General features: G+C 38.4%; 1 protein-coding gene across 7 annotated transcripts in view; it reads right to left on the minus strand.

Moving 5' to 3' along the window:
- Positions 1 to 22008, minus strand: part of IRS2 (insulin receptor substrate 2) — a 30236-nt gene that overhangs the window by 3510 nt on the left and 4718 nt on the right. For 2 of the 7 annotated variants that reach the window (XM_085215442.1, XM_085215434.1), the window contains exon 3: positions 2813 to 21721. The exons of 2 other annotated variants lie outside the window; for them this stretch is intronic. In XM_085215442.1, the coding sequence (XP_085071568.1) occupies positions 21578 to 21721 (144 nt within the window). In that variant the 3' untranslated portion in view covers positions 2813 to 21577. Of the gene's footprint in view, positions 1 to 2812; positions 21722 to 22008 lie in introns of those variants that run through there. 3 more of the 7 variants (XM_085215449.1, XM_085215455.1, XM_085215461.1) reach the window with 2 other exon arrangements.

The following is a 22008-nucleotide window of genomic DNA, read 5'->3' on the forward strand; positions in this document are numbered from 1 at the left end:
ACTTTGAGTACTAACACTGTTACTTAGAAAAGCCATAATACTTTAATTTCAACTGTACAGATACAAGTATTTGCTTTGGGATCGCTGTGAATTCTATATGAAACCTGGAAGTTAAAGTAAGGGTAGTGTTTGTCTGCAAATTTTATCGCACATGAGCTTCTGATAAACCAATACAAAGTCTCTTCAAGTCAACACAAAAAACACAGGTTGACATATCTTGGCATATATATGAGAATTGCTAAATTGCTATTGAATCTCTCAGAGCTAAGGTTTACTTAAGAAATAAGTCCTGTCTAAGTCAATTGGAGTTGCTCTATGATCAGTTACTTAGGATGTTACTTAGGATTTAGTTTACTGACGCACACTGAGATGAATTAATAGCTTGCCAAACAAAAAGAAAGCATCTCACTGTCCACATCCACTATCATTTATTTGGTGCAACTTTTCCTATCTAACACCAAGTAAATCTAGCCATTCAAATATCATAAAGTGACACTTTTTTTTTCCCCTTCTCAAATTAATAACCTGAGTTGGTTTATGATGCAACTAAGGGAACTTCAAAACTGTCAGTAGGACTAAAAATACTACTTGAATGCACAGTATGAAATAGGAGCTGAGATGGAAAGAGGAGGACATGGAAAACTTGGAATGAGAGTAAGATCCCTCACTTTTGCTGTTTGCAAACTGTAAATCCAACCACTATTGGTACTGAGGATCCCATGATGTGAAATCATACCCTAATGGGTTTTGTAAACTTTAAATGTGGAGTTGGAAATTAAAAAACAAACAAACAACACACACATAAAAACAACAAAGAAAAATCACCTGGATTAGTAATCATCATCCAGCAAGGCTGGGAGGGAGAACAAGTGGCAGGATGGGTGGCTCTCAGAAGATAGCAGAGAACCCTCTTTTGAGCTGCCTAACACACCACTTTGTTCTGACTTTTATTCAGGATGCACATGAAGCACTCACTTGTATGCCTTCATGATACAAGAGTGAGTGCTCATGGGGAGGTCCAGGTTGGATATTAGGAAAAATTTCTTCTCAGAAAGAGTTGTGATGCATTCGAACAGGGAGGTGGTGGAGTCACTGTCCTTGGAAGTGTTCAAGAAAAATAGATGTCACATTGAGTGAGGTCATAGGCATGGGCTGATAGTTCCACTAGATGACCTTACTGGTCTTTCCAACCTTAACGATTCTATGATTTTAAGAAACACATTGCTTCTGTGTTACTGCTTTCCTCCTCCAACTAAAAACCAACTCAATAGCTAAATTTAGGTTACCACTGCATGAGAGTAATAGCTAGAGCCAAATGAAGTTAATAATTCGTTTAAATGGGAATGCAGAGGAGATTTTTGTACATGAAAAGATAACAAGCAAATATGTTTAAAGAAGTATGTCCACCTATGGTGGTCACCAGGGAGGATTGTTAGTTATTGAGTCTGACACTGCTCTTACAACACAAGTACTTTCCAGACATAAACTGGAGTGGGTGAGGTAGCCTGTGCTTCAAAGGTTCCCCAAACCTGGTTCATGGGGTTTTGTAAGAGGACAACAGGGATTGTGGGCCTAAGCTTTACAGTCCAGAATGCAATCAACACATCACCCAAAGACACTATAATGCTAGTCTATAACCTTAGAATTAACCCCAAAGTCATCCTTGGTAATCATAAGTAGCTTGCGTTGAAAGGGATTATCAAGGACCATCCAGTTCCAACCACTCTGCCCAGGGCCCTATCTACCCTGCCCCCCAAATCCAATGCCTCCAAGGGATGGGGCACCGACAGCTTTCCTGGACAACCTGTTCCAGTGCCTCACCACCCTCTGAGTAAAGAATTTTCCCCTAATATCTAAGCCAAAGCTCCCTTCTAATGACACGATAACTAGTATTATGCTGCAACACACACAATAGCAAGTGTCAGCTTCAGAGGAAGCCTACTAGCAAGCAGAAAGTTCTGACTTCCACACTAAAATATTCTTTTGTTTGTTGATATTTTTAATTATGTCAATATCACTGTTGTTTGTTTTTGTTAAATGCAGTCATTAATAACTCCTACTTTTTTCAAGTCCCAGATCAACACTGCACTTAAATCTATCACTACAAGTTAAACCTGTACACATTGTCTGTATCCAGGGACTAAACAAAATTCCTAAAGGACACAAATATATTATTTGATAACCTCATTCCCCTGGGCACACACAAATCAAATACAAAGTGCTGATTCAATGTTGAAGTTCCCTCTTGGTTCTGGGCTTTATTAAAAAAAAACAAAACAAACAAACAAAAAACAAAACAAAACAAAAAAAACCTCCCTGTTTGCTGCTGAAATTTCCAGACCTACTTCAGATCATATGATTCCACCATTGCTTTCTGGGGAATAAATCAGATAATAAACACACACACAGATTGCTAGGAAACAAGCAAATGCTTGAAGATTTGCTAAGTAAACTGTGAAGAGAATACACTAGCTAATCAAATAAATATCTCTTTTGCTTCTTTATTTTCAAAGCCAATAAGCAATGAATAAAATTTTTCTAAATTCCTAAAAATGATTCTCTTCTGCTGGCAAGCACAAGGACAGGGCTATACACATAGCTGATAGCTCAACATAGTGCAGGCTATTCATTGCCTGTCAATTTATTCGAGTGGCAGCATGACCATCTGAGTGGGTAGAGTGCGGGGTGGGGAGCCCATGGCACTGCCACAGACCCAAACCATGACTCGAGGTAAACAGCTCCCTGGCTTTATCCCTTTGTTCCCCCTTCTCCACATCGCCTGCCAAATTGATTAAGGCTCTGATCCTGCAAATTATTTTTTCCTAGAAGAGCAATCCTATTGATATAACTGAATCCCAAGGTTAACAGCAGGAGTGTTTGTAGGCTTTGAGCCATGCCATTAGATGGCACAGCCCAAGGACCCAGATCCCACCTGCAAAACACACAGGATGAGCCGCTCCTTATCTAGCTCTGACTCTCATTAAGCAATTTAGTGAGTAATATATACAATAAAAAGCCCAGAAGCAACCTTGCTAAGACAACAGAACAGCTCATCTGCCTCCACCACTACTTCCAGAGAATTCAGTGAGACTGCTCCAACCAAATAAAGCAAAGCTTGGTCATCATCACAAGTAAAGCTTTCAGTTGGAGCTTAAACATTTGCCATAATAACATTTCACAGGAAAACATAAAGCAGTATGCTCTAACAGTTTACGAAGTCCATGAATAACAGCAATCCAAAGTGAAGGGCTTCCACACACAATTGGGAAAAAAAAAAAGAAAAACAAAACCAAGCCAAACCATGAAATTAAAAAGCCATGTAATAATTATTTCATTTAAACAAGACACGGTTCATCATATTTATCTATGCCCTTTTGGTACATAAGTCCACAAAGGAACAGCACACAATGTTATTTGGATATGCTTTTGTTGTTTTATGAATTTAGAAAAGCAAGCATGGGGACAACACAGACTAATCGTGACTGATAATGAAAATTACCACATTTCTTTAAAGTCGCAAAGTGGGGATGCTGTGGCCAGAATTATCTCTAATAACATAAGCTTTATAGTACTCTTCTCTCTTGAGTGACACAGCTAAAAAAACCGTAACATATTGAGTTCTATTATGATTAACATGGAGAAAGATGATATCTTTTAAAGTAGGAAACAAAACACTAGATTGGAAAAAGATGCTGCATGCCAGCAGTTGCAAGTACTGTTTTTGTTCCCTAGCATACGCACAGGAGACTGAAATGTTCATCTGATCCGTGCAGAAATCCACACAATTTGAATGTCAACTTTTATCCAAAGCTACTAACAAAACCAAAGTCATTTGTATTTGATACCATCTAGTCACAAGAATTGCAATTACTTCACATGTAATTTCACTAGCAGCTGAGTGTAAAGTTAAAGTGCAGATGACAGTGAGGGCTACACTTAGTTGATTTCAGAATTTGATATAATTTGTAGCTCATATCATTTTGTCAAGGTTCTTATAGATTTTGTAATATGAATAACTAAAACATTAAAATGTAATTATGTGGAAAATAAAAGATTAAACTTATAAATGTCATTATAATGAATTTATAGCTAGAGTGCTGGTCCAGAAATACATTTCCCACATAAATTATAATAAAAATAGACACTTCACATTTAAAATTAAGAGAGTAGACATATTCATTTTTCCAGGATAAATTTAATACATCTGCAATCATACCCCTTAATTCCGGACCTACAGACATTATATAGTATTAAACAAGTTTGTATAGATGTGATTTAGTCCCATGATTAAGAATAAAAGTAATTAGACAAAAAAAAAAACAAAAACAAACAAACAAAAAAACACCCTTAACATAGTACTATCTGAAATTTGTTCAGTTATTCTCTCTCTTGCAGTTTGGGTATACAACTGCTTAAAAATTTTAAATGAAGGTTAAAAAAAAAAAAAAATCAAGCTTCTCTGAGCAAACAAAACATGAGAAAAAACGTTTAGTCCTTTTCACCTTCCACTGGCAAGTTTGTAAGAGGGACTCAGACAGAAAGAAGCAGATGTGGAAACTACATAGGAAATTTGCTACTAAAAAGAACAGTTGGTGGCGGTCAGCCAAAGAGCCACTCTGCAGTTTACCAGTATAGGATTTAGCCATAATGGAAAAAGGAGTCATGTTCTTGTTTGATGACCGTTACCAGCAACTGTAACTGCCTCCCACCTTGCAAACCATCACGCTGTTCCTTTATCAATGCAGATGTAAAACCAGAACACTGGAAACAAAGCTTCAATTAGATTGTTGGCTTGATTTTTTATAGCTCCTTTGGCTACATCAAAGAGAGAGCGCAACTCTTCCCAGGAAAGAAAAAAAAAACTGATGGCAATGAGTAAATTCTAGCAGCACCATTTTGAATATAAAGTGAGGCTGGAAGCTTCTTATTAGAGATGATTTTTGCAAAACAACATGCTCACCACCTTAAAAGTGTGGTAGAACAAGGAAGGAAGGGATTGGTGACTAATGCACTGGACTACCTACTAAGTCCATCTTAAGAGATGCGACAGGTTTATATGCGTATCTACCTTTTACAGCGCACACTAGATGATATTCATCTCAGCTAACTTCTGGCATCCCCAGTGCATACCTCTACATCTCTGACCTACTCACTCAGTGAAGAGCTAGAATGACTCGTTCCTTATAGGTTAGGAGAAGAAACAGGCAATTCTAAGCAGCATTTCACCTGGTTTATTTCAGACTAAGCTCAGATGAATAAAAGTTATCAAAAATTTTCCGAGTCTGTGAGGTGCATGGTTTTGTATTTATCTTGCGAGCAAAGACCAAATCCTCCTATATGCTGATCAGTAGTCATTAGCAAGGGCAACAATGTCTTACAGGAAAGACCATTCATAACTAGAGCTTGATATTCTCACACATCAAAATGCTGTTGGCGTTGGTAGACCTTACTCGTGCAGGCAACGGTGAGAAAAAGAAACATGAAGTGGACTTCAGGTTAGAGCCACTAGCAAGAACCTGACTGACATTTCAAATACCAACAGTCAACACTGAACTCTGACTGCTTCTTCTAAGCCACTGGGTTACCTCCATGATTAAACACACAATGGTAAAGTGCTCTCAAAGACACAAAAGTATGCCTTTTCTCCCTCGCTTGGGAGAAAAAGCAATCTTTTCCAGTGATTAAATTGAAGAATTATTCATATTAAACATTTAAATATTCATGGGAACAGGGATAAGGACTCACGCAAATTGTGGGAAGTTGTGTTCACTCTCTCTTTCCACTACAACAGATTTCTAATTATTCTGTGAAAGCAGCTTCAGTAAAAAAGAATGAGAGCGCTCTACTGAAGAATATATGGCTAAGGTGTGCTAAGGACTATGGAAGTGGGGAAAGAGAAATGTGATTTTTTTCTGCCAGAAAGGTACAGGATGCAGGCCAATGGTGGAAGAGTGCTATAGCCACTTATAGCTAGGGGAACAAAAATACTTCTTTCAGGCCCTCCCCTCATCACTGAGGAAAGGGCTTAGGCATCTAGCATCAAAAGAGATTTTTAATGTACCAAATCAGTATGGAGACTAGGGCATTCTTCCATCTTAGAGGAACACATTTATCTTTCAGAGAGTGGTATGCTTTAAAACAAAAAGCAGCCTTCAGTTTTCACAATCAACTGTCTGGCTGCTTTGCGAACTGACTTCGGGACAGCTTACCAAGGAGACAAACACACTTCTGCACATCATCTGGACTTTAAATTCACTGGATGGTTACACACTAAAACTAGCTGCTGCAGCTCTGAGACTTTCATGTGTTCAGGGAGATGATGCTTCTCACTAAGAGATAGTTTGAAAGGGAAGAAATGAAGAAAAAGAAAGCAGGGAAAAGGCTAACAGGAACAACTCCACATGCATGGTATGACAGTCTTGCCCCTCCCATTTTCCCTTGTTGTCACACTCTCATTTACAACTTTGAGCATCTGATGGGAATAGCAAAACATTTTAAGAGATAGTTTTCAATTTTTGACAATGTTTTTCTAGAAATCTTTTTGAAACCTTCAACAGTGTTCTCATTGTTGTCAATGTGAATTAGTTAATAATAAAGAAACAAGAGGAAAATGAAGCCAGGCAAGAAGCTGCAGGCTTAGCATTCTCAAGGAAATCCTCAATGAGAAAAGAAACATCCACAGGTGTCCAGTGCTTCTCAACAAAGCTCACTACTTTATTTTTGCCCATTTACTTCAAGTCCTCTTTTAAGGACAACAAACAATAATAATAATCAAAAAGCCAGAAGCAGAAGAAGTATTCCCTTTTAATATAGCTTCCTAGAGGGCTTTCAATATTTGACACACAGATAGTGCCTCTAATTTGTTTGCTAAACAATCCTTTCTCAGAAAGTTTAGATGAAGATTTTTTTTCTGCATTTTTTTTTTTTTTAAATGACATTTGTTCTGGTCATACGTTGAAAGAGTTGTTTTTTATCCCCATGAGATCAGGTAAGAATCTTTCACACTGAAAGAAAAGCGAGCCAATGTGTTTTGGTGGATGCTACAAAGTAAGAACAGTTTGCTTTCTCAATGTTATATCTTCCAAAGTATCATTATGAATATCATTTAATAACTACATATTTTAATTCAGCTAAATTTTGCCTTTAATCTTGTTGCATATAATGTCACTCCTGCTTTTTTAAAACCATGTCTCTAGGAGCGCAGAGTTATTAATACAGTAACACGAATCAGGTTAAGCCCTTAACCATTTTCCTCTATTAACTTCATCTAAACAGTAATTGAAGCATTCATATACAAAAGTGTGCATACTAAAAAAAAAAAAAAGATATATGCCCATCAATAAAGCCAACGTCTCTTATTTAAAGGCTGTGTCATTCTGTAAACTGGCTTCTGTATTTCTCTTGTGCTAAGGCACTGTACACGCACACAAGAACAGTATATTTTTCCACTCACTGAGAACAAAAAGATCTAAAAAAGTGAAATCTAGAAAAACGTAAATTTCACTCATAACAGACCTCAACAGCTCGCTTGTGGCACCCAGTCACAAGTGATAGTCTAGTCCAGTATGTTGCCAGGGCCACATAACAACACGGACACAAGGGAACTACATCCTTCTGTGAACAAGCCTTAAAATTTGCTTAGCCTCTGAAATAATTCTGAAGATGACTGTAGGAAATACACGCTTATTTTATTGTGGATAAAAAACTTCTTTTTTTTCTTTTTTTTTTTTTTTTTTTCTTCTGACAAATGACATGGGATTTGGGACACAGCTCCTGCCCAGAACCAAAAGAACCAGGTTAAGCAAATACTTTGTAATACCTCCACAGAGAATGATCAAAGCATCTTACCCTTTTCTCAGGTACACATAGGCCATGATCATCTTTCAAGATAATGTTTATCGAAGTAGTTCTAGCGATCTCATTAGAGACAACAAGCTGAGCTCTCACTAACATTCTTAGACAGTAGGCTTGCAGCCAACACACGCACCTGGCACACTGGTTACTGTCTTACACTGGGACTCACAAATTTAGCGAGGTGCTTAGACCCCCATTGATTTCAACACCCTCACCCTTTAGATTCCTTATTTACAGACTAGATTTATCCTCCCTTGCATTAACATTCCTGAGAAATGCTAGAAAAATTAAAAGCGTTTCTATGATGCATTTATAAAGCTAGCTTTTAAAACAAACAAGGGTACCTGTAGGTTCCTTTACAGTGTGCTGCTCTGAAGATAATCTCTAGATGAAAAAGCATTTATTTCTGAAGCTGATATGAATTGTAATGCATATGGAAGTGTTATGTTAGGATATAAAAGGAAAGAATGTATATTCATCATATGGGCATCATAACCATCATCCACATATCACATTCGGAGGATAACCGCTACTTTGTTTTATAGAAAAGGCAAAAAGCTCAGTAAACCGTTTAGAAAAGTATTTTTTGTTTAAAATTTATCTCCTGAGAAGACCAGTTTAAAAACTGGAAGTTAGCCATAAAACAACTTGTGAAAACAACAACTGCATAGAACAGCCTCCTCAGTCCTACTCATATTTTGCTTTCTTTCTCACTCAAAAAGCACAGATTGTACAGAATGAATGAGATTGTTCCCAGCTCCTCTGCACGCACCCTGAATCGTCCCTAACTTTCCTGCAGAAATAAACTGAAGCAAGCCTGGATTTATTTGATCTGCAGGAGCAAATAACAGATGCTAAAGTTTCACTTTCAAGAAAGGTAGTTAAAGAGATGCAGAATGCCAAGTTTCACCTACCCTAAGGAACAAGTAAGAATGAGACAGACAATGAATCTCAGCTTCAAAAACAGCATGTACTTGTGTTGTTTCTCCATAGTGAGACCTGCAGTACAAAATGTTACTTCTCCCAAGAAAAGAACATTTGTTTAAATATAAGAAATATTATGTTCTCAAAGCACAGTGTGCTTTCCCAGCACTCTTCTCCAAACTTCAGAGACTGAAAAAGAGACAAAAAATAGGTATCAATCATGTCCAGTACTGCTGACTGCAGAGCATGAGGCTCTTTCTCCTGTAATTACAAGAGCTCTCAGAACATATTTGCATAAAGCTGTACTTGGCTGCCTCAAGAGCTCTGTTTTTTCCTTATCTCACAGGTGCTCTCACAAATGCATCTTTGCTTCCTTTTGTTTAATGCTTCACTGATATGTTGCTATGTAAATACGCTTATAAGCAACCATTGATGCTTAATTTTCTCTTTACTTTTTAAAGTTTTCTTAAGGTTTGCCTGTATCTTGTACAGCATTTTGAAAAATACATTCTACTTAGAGCGATTAGTCTGACCATGTGACCATGTAAGTGAGAGCAGTATCTTTATGAAATTGTCAGGACTTTTTCTATACAGCAAGAAGACTGACACCCATCTTTGTCACTTCATGAATGACACTTGAAAGTTTGGCTCCAGACCTACCAGTGCTCAGAGAATTTCCCTAGACTTCAGTGGGTGTTTCTAGTACTAGAAACTGGAGTATTTTCTCCCACTGCCAGCATCCTAATCTTCTAAACCTATTTAGGACATCTCACGTAGGTGTTGTGAGCACTTCAGGATGTCAAATGGATGATCTGGAATCTCCTGGAGAATACCATGCAGTACATGAGACTTTGTAAAAGCTAAGATATTGTTGTAGAAATACTCACTGCAGAAAGACTGCAGAAGAAACGCTTTGCAAAACAAATATTTTCCCTGATACGCCTGCAGCTTTAAAGCACAAGTTTGTTTCCAAGTTCTAAGGAGGTGATATCATTGCATATTTAATGTATTGTGATTGAGACCAGGAAATGCATTGAAAAGTGTTCAGTCAACAGTGCAGCAGCTGCATAGCTAGAGAAAACACAAATCCCTTTTAATTTCACATTTACTGAACACACACAATGCATCATAAACTATCATAGAGAGCAAGGCCAGGCCAGGCAGGACTGCTTAGCTATACCGGTGGATACACATATGAATATCACTCTTGTTTTCAAGTCCTTTTGTTTTAAATAGCAAATTTGACAACACAAAACCATAGCCTCCAGAAGTTACATGCCTCTTTTATGCTAAGTGTGTAGGCTCCCTCTATAGTCAGGGAAGGCAAAAGGTTTGTATCAATTATGAAGACTGGCCTTGACCTGCCTTTTCAGTATACCTTAAAGGTTCATATATCTATCTTTTCAGTGATTACTAATGGAAACTTGAACCTCATTTTAAGAGGACTTTTTAATTACGCTCCTAACAAGTTGCTAATGAGATGTCTACAGATGGAGTTCAAATCTCTTAGATTTACATGTAGTGAAAAAACATGGCTAGATGAAGAAAGCACCATATATGGAGAAACATAAAACAGGAATACTGACACTCGGTTCCTACTGGAGACACTCACACTGGAAACCTTCAACACTGGATGAACTGAGCAGCTTTATTCTGAACACATGTATTAAGGCCCCTAAGATTTTACCACAGAAAAACAGAACTGTTTGGGTTGGAAGGGACCTTTAAGCTTACCCAGCCCCACCTCGTGCTATGGGCAGGGCTGCCCCCCACCAGCTCAGGCTATCCAGTGCCCCATCCAACCTGGCCTTGAGCACCTCCAGGGTGCTATGGGCCCACACAGTGAAGAATTTGAGGTACTGTGATAACGCTGTGGCCTCAGACAAAGATATTTCTGCCTATTAACGACACTTTTGCATCCATCAGGAGCTCAGAAACACTAAATCCCACAAAACACATTAGGAGAAGAATGGGTAAATTGCCTCCTTTGGGATATGTTCCCTTGCCTTTCAAATAGTCCTACCCAGCCTACGCTAAACAATCCAACTGAAACTTTTCTGTAGCAAACACAAGATGTCTGTTTACAAACAGAAAAACCAACCAATCAACCTGAGGCACAACTCCACCACTGTTTCCCAGTTTGATTCTCAGCCTCCCCTGTACTCATCAGAAGAGTTCCTAAATCAAAAAGCCAGATTCAATCGATGTTTAAGATAAAAGACCACGGGAACACTTCCCCATACAGTAGATACAAGACTTCGACACGTTCACTCAGGTGAGAAAAATATTTCCATAAAACATGTATAAAATAAATCCAGCATGAACAGCCTTTAAATGAGTGGTTCTTCCACTGAGCTTTACAAATTACAGCCCATGGACTACTTCAGAGCTGGCAGCTTACTCTGTATCAGAGGTTCTTAATTCCAGCAGCTATTTTTAATTAAAGTACACTGAAAAAAATTAATTGAAGTAATTAATTCTTGTGATATCAGAAAGATATAATGTGGTTGAAAACGGTCCAAAAAGGGATCTAAAACAATTCAGGAGAAAGAAAAGAAATGGTTGTAAGCTTCCCTATTAATATCTGATAGCTGCTACGAAAAACTTTGAAATCTCTGTCAAAGTAAGATTAAAAATTATCACTTCATAGAGGCAGAAGAGAAGTTTCAAAGTAGGTGCCACCATGTAGTTCAGGCCAAATATCCATGTTGTGGAAGAAAAGCTCCACTAAGATCTGATCCAACACAGAAACAGCAATTGGACATCAAAGACATACGACGCTGCTGTCCATTCCCACACTCAGTGTCACCACCCCACAGGGTTATCTCAAGTACTATTCTGGGTACCATGTATCCCCAGTGTTTTTTCCTTAGTTAAATCACAGAATTTGGACAAGCATCCCCTGCTCCTGGATTAACTGAAAATCAAACATAATTATTTTCAGCACTGTGCTAGTCTTTGTTTTTTAAACTGATGAGAAACAGTTTTCTGTGTATCAAACACACTGCATTTCCTGCTTCCTAGCAAGAATTAGCTTTGCTTGTGTTTTACATAAGTAACAAGTTAACACCTTCTTTGACACATATCAAAATGAGCTGTTTCTTAGAGTACAGAAGGAAAATGAAAGTTTTACTCAGGTATACACAGACTGCTATACTAATCTGAGGATGATTAAAGCCGCTTCACCATTGAGCAAAACAATGGTTTTACATAATTAAAAAACAGTAATAAAGGATTATAAAGAAGAATGTAACAGGTTTTTATAAAGGACTTATTTGCCTACTACTCTGCCCCCCTCAGCAGAGCTTGCTGGAGGCTTGCCTACCGAGTGCAATGAATAAGAGTTGGCTGCTCAGGCAGCTGTCAGCACAGTGCTTGGGAAAATGCCTCCAAAAGACCAGTTGAAAATTGGTGCTTGGTAAAGGGAATGGGATTGAAACCAAACAAACAGGAAATACTGAACAAAGAAACGTTTCTTAATACTCACATAATCAGAGCTAAGATACCTAAGGACACAATGTGTATGCTTCGTTCCACTTGGGATATAGAGTCCAAACTTTCGTCCTACACATGAAACCTCCGAAGAGCTCAATGTTTTCCTTTTAACTTCAGCAAGTAGAGAACTGCTGAAGGCATGGCATTTCTCTGTCTAAGTGCACTCAGACCCATGACTCCCATCTGCTGGGGGTTTAAGTCTTTGGAACACACCTTAATATCGCATCCATGCTTCATTTAAGGAAACAGCAAGCTGCAGTATAGTCATGTAGAAATTTTGAGTAAAAAAAAAATAATCAATGCAAGTATGTCCTTTGGCAGATTAAAAATAAGCAAAACACAAGCCTGAATCAAATAAAGAAAGTCATTCAAATATCTCTGTAAGTGTTTTAAAATTGTATGGCTGAAGTTTTGTCTTGTAAAGCTACAAGAGACAATTTATGAGTACAAAGAAGAAAAATACTTGCTGAGGAGTGTGAAGTGTATAAAGTGTTGCATTACTTTCTCTTACTATGGTGACAGAGCATCCACATAGCCAGGAAGGGAAGTCAAATCTTGCCAGGTTCTTGACAGATGCAGCAGACATGGGGGATAACTTTTCTCACAGAACACTCTCTCAGTTGACTTTTCATAACCATTGCATCAAACAGCAGCATGGTACCTAAATGTCCTACATACCTCATTCTGAGCACAGATCAGCTCCTTCTGCCATAAAGCACACTAGTTAAGCTGTGCTCATTCGAGCTCCATGTATAAGACTATTGTTTATGCTTCCTATCATAGCCAAGAATATAGAAACATGGGGGTTGGGAGGGACCTCTGGAGATGATTTAGCCCAACCCCACGCTAAAGCAGGTTCTCTAGAGCAAGTGACACAGGAAAGAGTCCAGGTGGGATCTGAGTATCTCCAGAGAAGGAAACTCCACAGCCTCTCTGGGCAGCCTGCTCCAGTGCTGTCACTCTTAAAGGGAAGATGATCTCTCTCATGTTCAGATGGAACTTCCTGTTTTTCTGCTTGTGCCCACTGCCACCGGATCTGTTGCCGAGCACCACCAAAAACAGCCTGGCTCTACCCATTTGCCACCTGCTCTTCAGATATTTAAAAGCATTGGTAAGATCCCCCCACTCCTCAGCCTTCTCTTCTTCAGGCTGAACAGCCCCAGCCTCTCTTCGTAAGGGAGATACTCCAGTTCCCTCACCATCATCCCTGTAGCCCCAATAATAAAACAATAAAAAACAACAGATACACTATTCTAACATTACCATCTCTTACATTGCATTAAGTTTACTGTCACTTGAATGTTTGCACTAATGGGGAAAAAAAACTAAAGAGGACTTGGTCTAGAAATCATTTACAGTGCTGAAATATATTGGTGCATTTATATCTGGAAATCATCCTATTGGTTAACATTCAACTGATTACTACCAAATTATTTATTTAGAACCCATACAATCTACTATTTATTTAGATTACACCAGTTACTGTTAAAGGTTTATCTTCTCAAATAACATCTTGTCATTTACAGATTAAAACAGAGAAGTATGACAAATTATATTTTTGTAGAGCTCCAAAAGAAAGCAGCAGCATCCTAGCACTTATTTGTGCAAGCAAGAATCCGCTTTGATATTTGTGAAGGGAACTGCTGGAATATTGGGTTTATAAGGTCATTAATACTCCCATTTTATGTTTACAGCCAACTCCCTGAAGCGTTATGTGCTCTACAATCATACATTTATCCCTTATGCTTCTTTGCATACTCATTTCCAGTAACTATTGTTAAAGTCATGAACACAAACAAGTTCTGTGACCACTATGGAGTGAATTACGTACCCCTGCACCGCTTTACCAGTTTGATTCCAATTCTAAATATAAATGTTCAGAGTTTAATTAGATCAAGACTAATTAGTTGTAAATAATGCTCATAATAAAGCAATTTTTGCAGTTCACAAACAATTTGAATATTTATCATCATCACAAGTTTTTATCAATAGCTCTTGATTATTACAACAGAAACATAACTTTTCTTCTTGTTATGCTAAAGAGACAATATTATTACAGTTAATGCTTCATTGATTTTTGGCAGAAACAATTGCTCAGGAATTAAATCTTCATTGTAAAAGATGCAAGTCCAGCCTCTTATAAATATTTCCAAATGATATTATGACATAATTGAGAGAAACTACCATACAGATGAATTTCACCTCCACCTTTCAGATCCAAATCTCAGAACCTCCTTGCAAATAAATCCTTTCCTGGAATGACCTAAAGGGGTTTGTGTCAGTTCTACTCCTGCTCCTTATAAATAATGCTAAAATGTAGCACTAGTAGTTGTTAGGAATAACTTTGTATAGGTCAGTTACTCCATCCTCCAAGGCTAACTAAGCCAGCTTCGCTACCACTTTCTTGTCCTCAGCAACTCTCCCCGTCCTGCCTGGTAGCTTACCTCCCACATGAAAGCCAAGCCTCTTTCCCACAGAAGATGTTCACAGGAATGTCTCATTCAAACAAATCTGAAACTTGCAGGGAGCAAAAGACCAGATCCAAAAGAAAAATCTTCCAATTCCTCATTCCATACATTAGCCTGACCGTGTTTGCCAATTTAATGAAGGGTTAAACTGGACATAAAGAACCCTCTTTAACATCATTTTTAAATAATATGCTGCCAGAGAAGACACAAGACAATAGGTAAAACTAAAACTGCTTAGATCTAATTTCACTGACAGGATTTTCCCCACTGCTACTGGAAAGATTTAATGATTCATCTTTGACTACAGAGAAGCTGAGTCCTCACCTCAAGTCTTGCTTACAGCATTATTCTTCATCTACTTGAAACTGCCTGTGAAATTGAGCCAAACTGAACAGTGAGTTTCATACCTTGCACTCATCACCAGAGCACGTTTCAGACACATTTTTTAAAGCATCACTTGAAAAAGCTTAGAAGACTTTCCACTGCGTTCTGTTGTTTCTAATAAACTTCTGCTATTTGTGGTAGTGGCAAGTTCCCCAGCTTGGCATTGCACTCAAGCCCCAGTGCCTCCATTTCTGACCCCTTCAAACAAAAACAAGCTGCTCAACAATGTCTAATCCGTGCGTCATGTAATCCCGCTTAATACTCTACAAACTCTGGGTAATATTTGGGTAGTTTTTAAATTTAGCAAAGAACATCCTGGCCTACTTCAAAGACACCCTCGCCTTGGGTAGCGTCCGCAAGGAACGTCACCCACGTGCATTTCAAATCAGAACGGCAACCTAATGCAAACACACAAGTGAAGGAAAGACAAATTAAGAGATCCTGGCCTAGTGACATAATAACAACATTTAACACTAGCAGGTAGACGACGGAAAAATGAATGCATTATGCAACCGCGGCACACACCATTCATAAACAGCTAACGGCAGCCTCCGAGCAGCGCAGGGCTGAGCCCCGCACCAGCACCCCACAGCCCTGATGGCTAAATCACACACGTGCTCCTACCATCTGCACTGAGCTGTGGAATAGGAAGTCGGGTGTCACTCCAGCAGAGAAACAGAAAATCCCTTCTTTGAGGCACCCTTTGCTTTCTACAACGTAATTATCTCAGAAGCATCTCACACCACGAAAGCTTCTAAATTAAATGCCACAATAATTCTTGCGTATACACCCAAACGTCCTTCCTAAGATCTTTCAGAGCCTGGCTGAAGGACAAATGTGCTCCTGTTTTGTTGAGGCTGTCAGGCAGACAGTCTCCCGTCATTAGCCTTTTGTCAACAGCGATGCTGGGGTAGATTACGAGCGCAGAGCCTGTCATGGCAGGTGCATGGCCCTGGGGCTGCCATCTGCCAGGAAGGAAGTGTTCTCCTCTAGGATACTGAAGAGATTGACAAAATGTAAACAAAACACTGAATCACTACTAATCTATGGAATCAGGCTACTACGATCCTCTTCCGCAATGTAGATGTTATGATCAGAGGAGGGGCTTAGGTCTGGCATTTCAGTTTTTCAGTCAGCAAACCAATGACAGAAATAGTTAAGATAAAAAGACACTCTGGTTTTTATTTTGTAATTTTTATTTTTTTTGTATATATTTTGAGTATAACCAAGACAAGCAAATCCAGGTTTGACAGAAAACAAACTCAATGCCAAAAAGATGCATTACTTCTCCACTTGCAGCTCCTAGTGCATTTCTTTAGAAAACGCATTGCCCTCCAATATGTGTGCAAAAAATTGGTTTTTGTTATTATTTTCCTACACCTATGCATAACTCAGGACTGTCACTACTGATAAATAATTGATTATTTGAAAAGAAAAACAGATAATTTGTAAATAATGAAAAACTGGGTAGATAACAGAACTCAAAATATTGTCTTTTTGTTTGTTTGTTTTTGTTTTTTAATAGACTTCCAATTGAATCCCTCACATTTAGAACAAATATTTATGCTGAACAATGCTAGTTTTGCTTTGACTGGTGTTGGAGGTCTTCACTGCACTGCAGCTGCCAGATAGTAGCACACCTCCAATGCACACCAGTTACCAGAGGAGTCTCAGCAACAATGCCTGTTCCTCAGGAAAGCTGCCCATAGTGCCTAACAGAGATGATGCTCCTCTGCTGTCCTTTAGTAAGGCTCAAGTGTTATTGTCTGTCTCTAAAACTGAAGTGCACTGTTTTAAGTTACCCTCTGTAAAAGTGCAAGTAACCTTTACGGTGCCTTTTCTATCAGTCCAGCTAACAATGCCTAAGCCTCAAGTATAAATATAACCCTGAAACTACAGGATTCATCCAACGTAAAGGAGTGTGGAAACAAGGAATGTGATCTAAACCAGTAACCCAGGTTTCTTCTACAGCTCACAGAGGTGCAGCCAAGTGGAGGGGAAAATTCATGCTGCTTTCTAGTAGTTGTCTACATAAGGTTGGAGGAGAGGTCCTCTAGAGGAGTTCTGTTTACTTCAGCTGATTCTAGAGGACCAGGAGATACACACGGTCAGGTTCTAGAGACAAACACCAGGGTGAAAACAAAAAGAAGTTGTCCTTTGGACAGGCTCCAGAAGGAAAAGCTGTCTTTCCAGCAATTGGCAGCAAGGAACTACTCAGCTGAACTTGGCTCTTCAGGACTGCCACTCTTGACCCCCTGAATGTATATACACACAGAAACTTTAACAACAACTGCACTCCAGTGCACTATCTATGAATGGATGCTACTGATTTCCACATACTTACAGCTCACTTTAAAGCAAACATTCAAAGAAATAACAAGAAGAACTGTGAAACCCTCAACACTGCACACCCTTATTGATCAAATAAGTCACTACACTCGTATTTTACTGTTATTAATCACATCTTGCTAACATAATGTTAAAACTCCACAAACTCTGCTACAGTACACCACAACTAATACATAACACACGTAGACACAAAGAAAACAAGCAGGCAACCACTGTAACAGCATACTGCACCCTCAACAAATAAAAAAAAAACCAGCAAGCTATGGCTATTTATGTTCATTACTTTGAAAATAAACATATTAACTGTGCTTCCTAAGTGCTTTACTGAAAATCTGATACAAAGAGAAAAATGCCTGAATGTGTCTATGTTGCCATTGAATTGACAAATGGGGAGGAAAGTTACATTACATACACTAATGATAGCATCATTTTTGTGTAGATGCTTGAACTTTGAATCCACTTCAGCATTCCGGTATAATTACTGCTATTTAAAAATGACAGTAAATCAAGTGTAAAAATCCCATGCTATTCCCTCCTTATTAGAGAAAAAACAACCAATACATAACAACAACAAACAAACCAAAGACCGCCACATAAAACAAGTCCTAATGCTCTTTCTGTTCAAACACTTCTTTATGCATTTTAGTTACAAGGGAACGTTAGTTTTTGTAGCTATCTTGAAAGAAATCAAGTAATCAGAAGCAATCATCAGCCTAAGCATTTCCTCTGCCTTGAGCAATGACTGTACCGGTGCATTTTAGAACAAACCCACCATTCAACTCTGTCTATAACAATTTATCTTAAATGACTCAAAGCAACCATGACATTCCTAACAAGAATAGTATAGCTAAATGTAATTTAGAGTATAAAACAAAATAGAAGTCTAATACATGTTATAAGTTTAAATACTCTATCTGCTTGTAAAAAGCTGATATCCACATAATCAACAGAATTTAAAATATCAAAGGCTTCATTTAATCTCAGATAGCTTCAGTTTACATTTTGTTCCACAAATGGCGCTGCTGGGTTCAGGCTTCGCCATTTTGGTGTGGTTACCTGTAAAATGCAATCTGAGAGACAAAAAGTACTTTCACAGAGGCAGTAAAAGACAACCTCAAATGTTTAATTCCAAACGGTAAAATCCAACTATGCGAGTTGATAAAAGCAGTTCAGTTCTTTCACGTGTTATTTATGATGTTCTTAAGGAACTTATCAGCAAGGGAAAATACTATGCTTACAACTAATTTACTCAAAGATGATTTTAAAGGACGTACGGGTTTCTAATACAACATACAGTTCTTTCGATCCTTTTAAGAAGTCATTTAAAAAAATGAATACAAGTTTTGGAAATGAGACAATTAAACATTCTCACGCTGCTCTCAGAATCAAAACTTTATGGCAGTTGGCATACTAGAATGGAAAAAAATTTAATAATTCATTGTGCAAAGCTATCTGGAAAAAAAAAGAAAAGAAACAAGGGTTACGTTTGAAATAATATGAAATGCCATTAGAAAGACACAGGGAGAGAGTTCTTAAGATAGGCTTTTTATTTGGTTTAGATGCAATCACAAAACCCTCACAAAAGTAAGAACTAATTAACAAGGGGGAGGTTCATTATTATCAAAAATCACCTTATTACGATCTTCAGTAGATGCATTACAGATGATTACTATTAAGACAACAAAACTAACACAGAAAGTAAACAATCCTCAGTTGTTGTTGGTGGGGTGTTTTTTTTTTTTTCTTTTTTTTTTTTTTTTTTTTTGCACCATTATACATAATATCTGTTCAGTTTTAGAAAATTAGACCAAATACTATAAGCATTTAAAAGTTACAGAGCATTTTGTTAAGAGAAGACAAAAATGAATGATAACACACCCAGTGTTTTCAATTAAGCACAACTCCCAATTACAGTCACTAACCTTAATGGGAATTTTACTTCAAATTCCAGGATTACACACAAAAGGTAAAATCTTTAACCCTCTGAAACCGAGACAAAACTCCCACTTTACTTCAACAGAGTTAAGATTCAGCATAAAAAGTCACCTCATTGTTGAGTGTTACCTGCCATAAATACACTGGAATAAATAATTGACACTATATGAGAAAAAGACTGCAAATGTCTCTATAAATAATAAAACCATACACAGGGCATACATTTCTTTAAGCAAAAAAGCAGTCAGAATGTCAGAACGAAAGGCTAGCTAATTATCCACATCCAACAAGAGCTTTAACTGACCAGTAAAACCATTACTTTATTTACAAATTGGAAGAAAGTAAGCATTTCTCAGATTCTTAAGTATGCGCACATTGTCAGAGTACAGTAAAACTAAACGCACTGATGATTTCAAGCAACCTTTTGATTTCTCTGTTGTCACAGCCATTGTGGTGGCACAAGCTCACTCTTGTCTTGAGAGGACAACATGGAAAGAGATCCCAGAAACACAGCACTGCTACAGCAAAGGTCAGGTACTGGCAGCAGAAAAAAGCTACAAGTGAAAACCAACCACCTTCAAATAACACAGACAATTTCCTGCAAAGCATTTATCCACGTGAAAATACATTGATTACTACAGAGCTTAAGAAGAATTCAAATTGATTTTTTCCATGTATTTTACACTAATTTACTATTAAAGTAATTATAAGGAGCTTGTTTGTATATCCTGTATCTGACTTGTTCGCTTGCTCCAATTATTAAGCGTACATGGATCCTCCATTGTCTTAAGAACTCCATAGAAAAGTCCCTCTTCTGTTTGAAAAGGCAAAGCCTACCAATTAGATAAATATGCAAAAACAAAATTTGAAAATAGTGCAAACAGCCCAGTAAACAATGCTGATTACATGTGATGTAAGAAATCTCTCATGCAAACCATTATTTTACTAAAATAGATTCTCTCAAATCTACCGGAATTACTGCTGTGTTAAAATAACAGTTTACTCTTGCTTTTGCTCAAATATAGTTTCCTTTAAATTGTCTCTATATTTCTCTGCAGAATATGAAAGTCTTAACAATCTCCCAAGCCACAGCTTTCGGAATTTAAATACACAACACTAAGTGATAATTTAACAGTGGCAGAAGCAGCACTGTAAACAAACTCCAGTGTGAAATCCTAATGAAAACCAAAAGAGAAACCTGGAAATTTGCACAAGTGGATCCCACATACCCTGACAAGTTTCTTCCTGATGTATTTCTACTTCTCCCTACTACAGCTTTTCCTGCTCTCCTGCCACAAACACAGCTCACGTGAAGCCCTGGGTTTGACATACAACCCAGAGCACTCTGACTGATGCTTGTGCAGCTTTTTTCTTACCGCCCTCGCTTCATATTGGCTACAGCAATCCCAGAGTAGAGCAACTGCGCAGCAGGCAGACACATTTTCCAGGGAAACGGGAGGGAGAGCTTTGCCTCCTACGTGGAGATTAAACCTCAGCGAGTTTACCCAGAGCACTTCTGGATGAGGTCTACGTTTATGAGCTTAAAGGAAATAGGGAAAATAAATACACATACAGATTAAATATTAAAATCTGTCTATAACCACGCTTTGATAAATATACAATAGAATTAAATCCTCTCCTCAGTACATTATGTACCAAATTAACGTGGCCATGTTTCTGGCATTACCCCTTTGTTTACTTTGCAGGAGGACAGCAGTCAGTCCCCAGCTCGGCTGCCCCACTCCCACTCCCAAACCGGCTAATGGGAGCTCTGCCATACACACCAGGTTTTCTCTGTCACTGCCTCCCACTGCTCTCCCCCTGTTTTCTCCCTCTGCCTTGGGGTCAGCAGTTTGGAGATTGCTATGGAAATAGTTCTTTCCCAACAACAGTTTGGTTTGCACTTAGGGCCATAGGTGGCTCTAGAAAACCCGTTATTTCTGTGAAAAATCAGTTTGCAAAGAAACACACACAATAGCTTGTGTTTCCTAGGCTGTGAATTCAAAGCTGGCCTTGTACAGGGCAACGCAACCCATACGCACAGCATCTGCACTGCTTTAGGTCACGACATACGAATCCCGAAAATGACACCAGCAAAAACAAAAGCAATGGCCAAATAACACTCTGCCCTCAGCCCTTCAAGTCATTCAGAATAAGCGTGCATCCTTTTAAAACTTTGCCATCTCATTCAACAATCCTCTCGCGTTAATTAGGTTCAACGCTTGCTCTGCCAGCGCTGGAGCTCTCATCTTTTCCATCTTCCTGTACTTCCTATCAAAAGAGAAAATATTTTCTTCTTCAAAATCAACTGGCTAGGAAGAAAACAGAAGGAAAAACATTGCAAGCGTGGCTCTTACAGACTGTCACTTTTCACACATAATTGACGACCTCTGTCAGCAGCACGGATGCAGAAGCAACACGTATTTACCTCCAAGCAACCGCTTCTGCGCACTATGTCGTTTCACCCAGCCAGCCCCACAAACATCTATTACAGCTCTATATGCATACAGGTTTAAAGTACCGTGTCTTGAATAAATGCAACAGCAAAGAGGATCCCTACGGTGCCTCATCATTAACTTTTAATCCTTGACAGATTGGC

This window comes from Meleagris gallopavo, chromosome 1 (genome assembly GCF_905368555.1).
Source record: "Meleagris gallopavo chromosome 1, MGAL_WU_HG_1.1, whole genome shotgun sequence".
NCBI classification, from domain to species: Eukaryota; Metazoa; Chordata; class Aves; order Galliformes; family Phasianidae; genus Meleagris; species Meleagris gallopavo.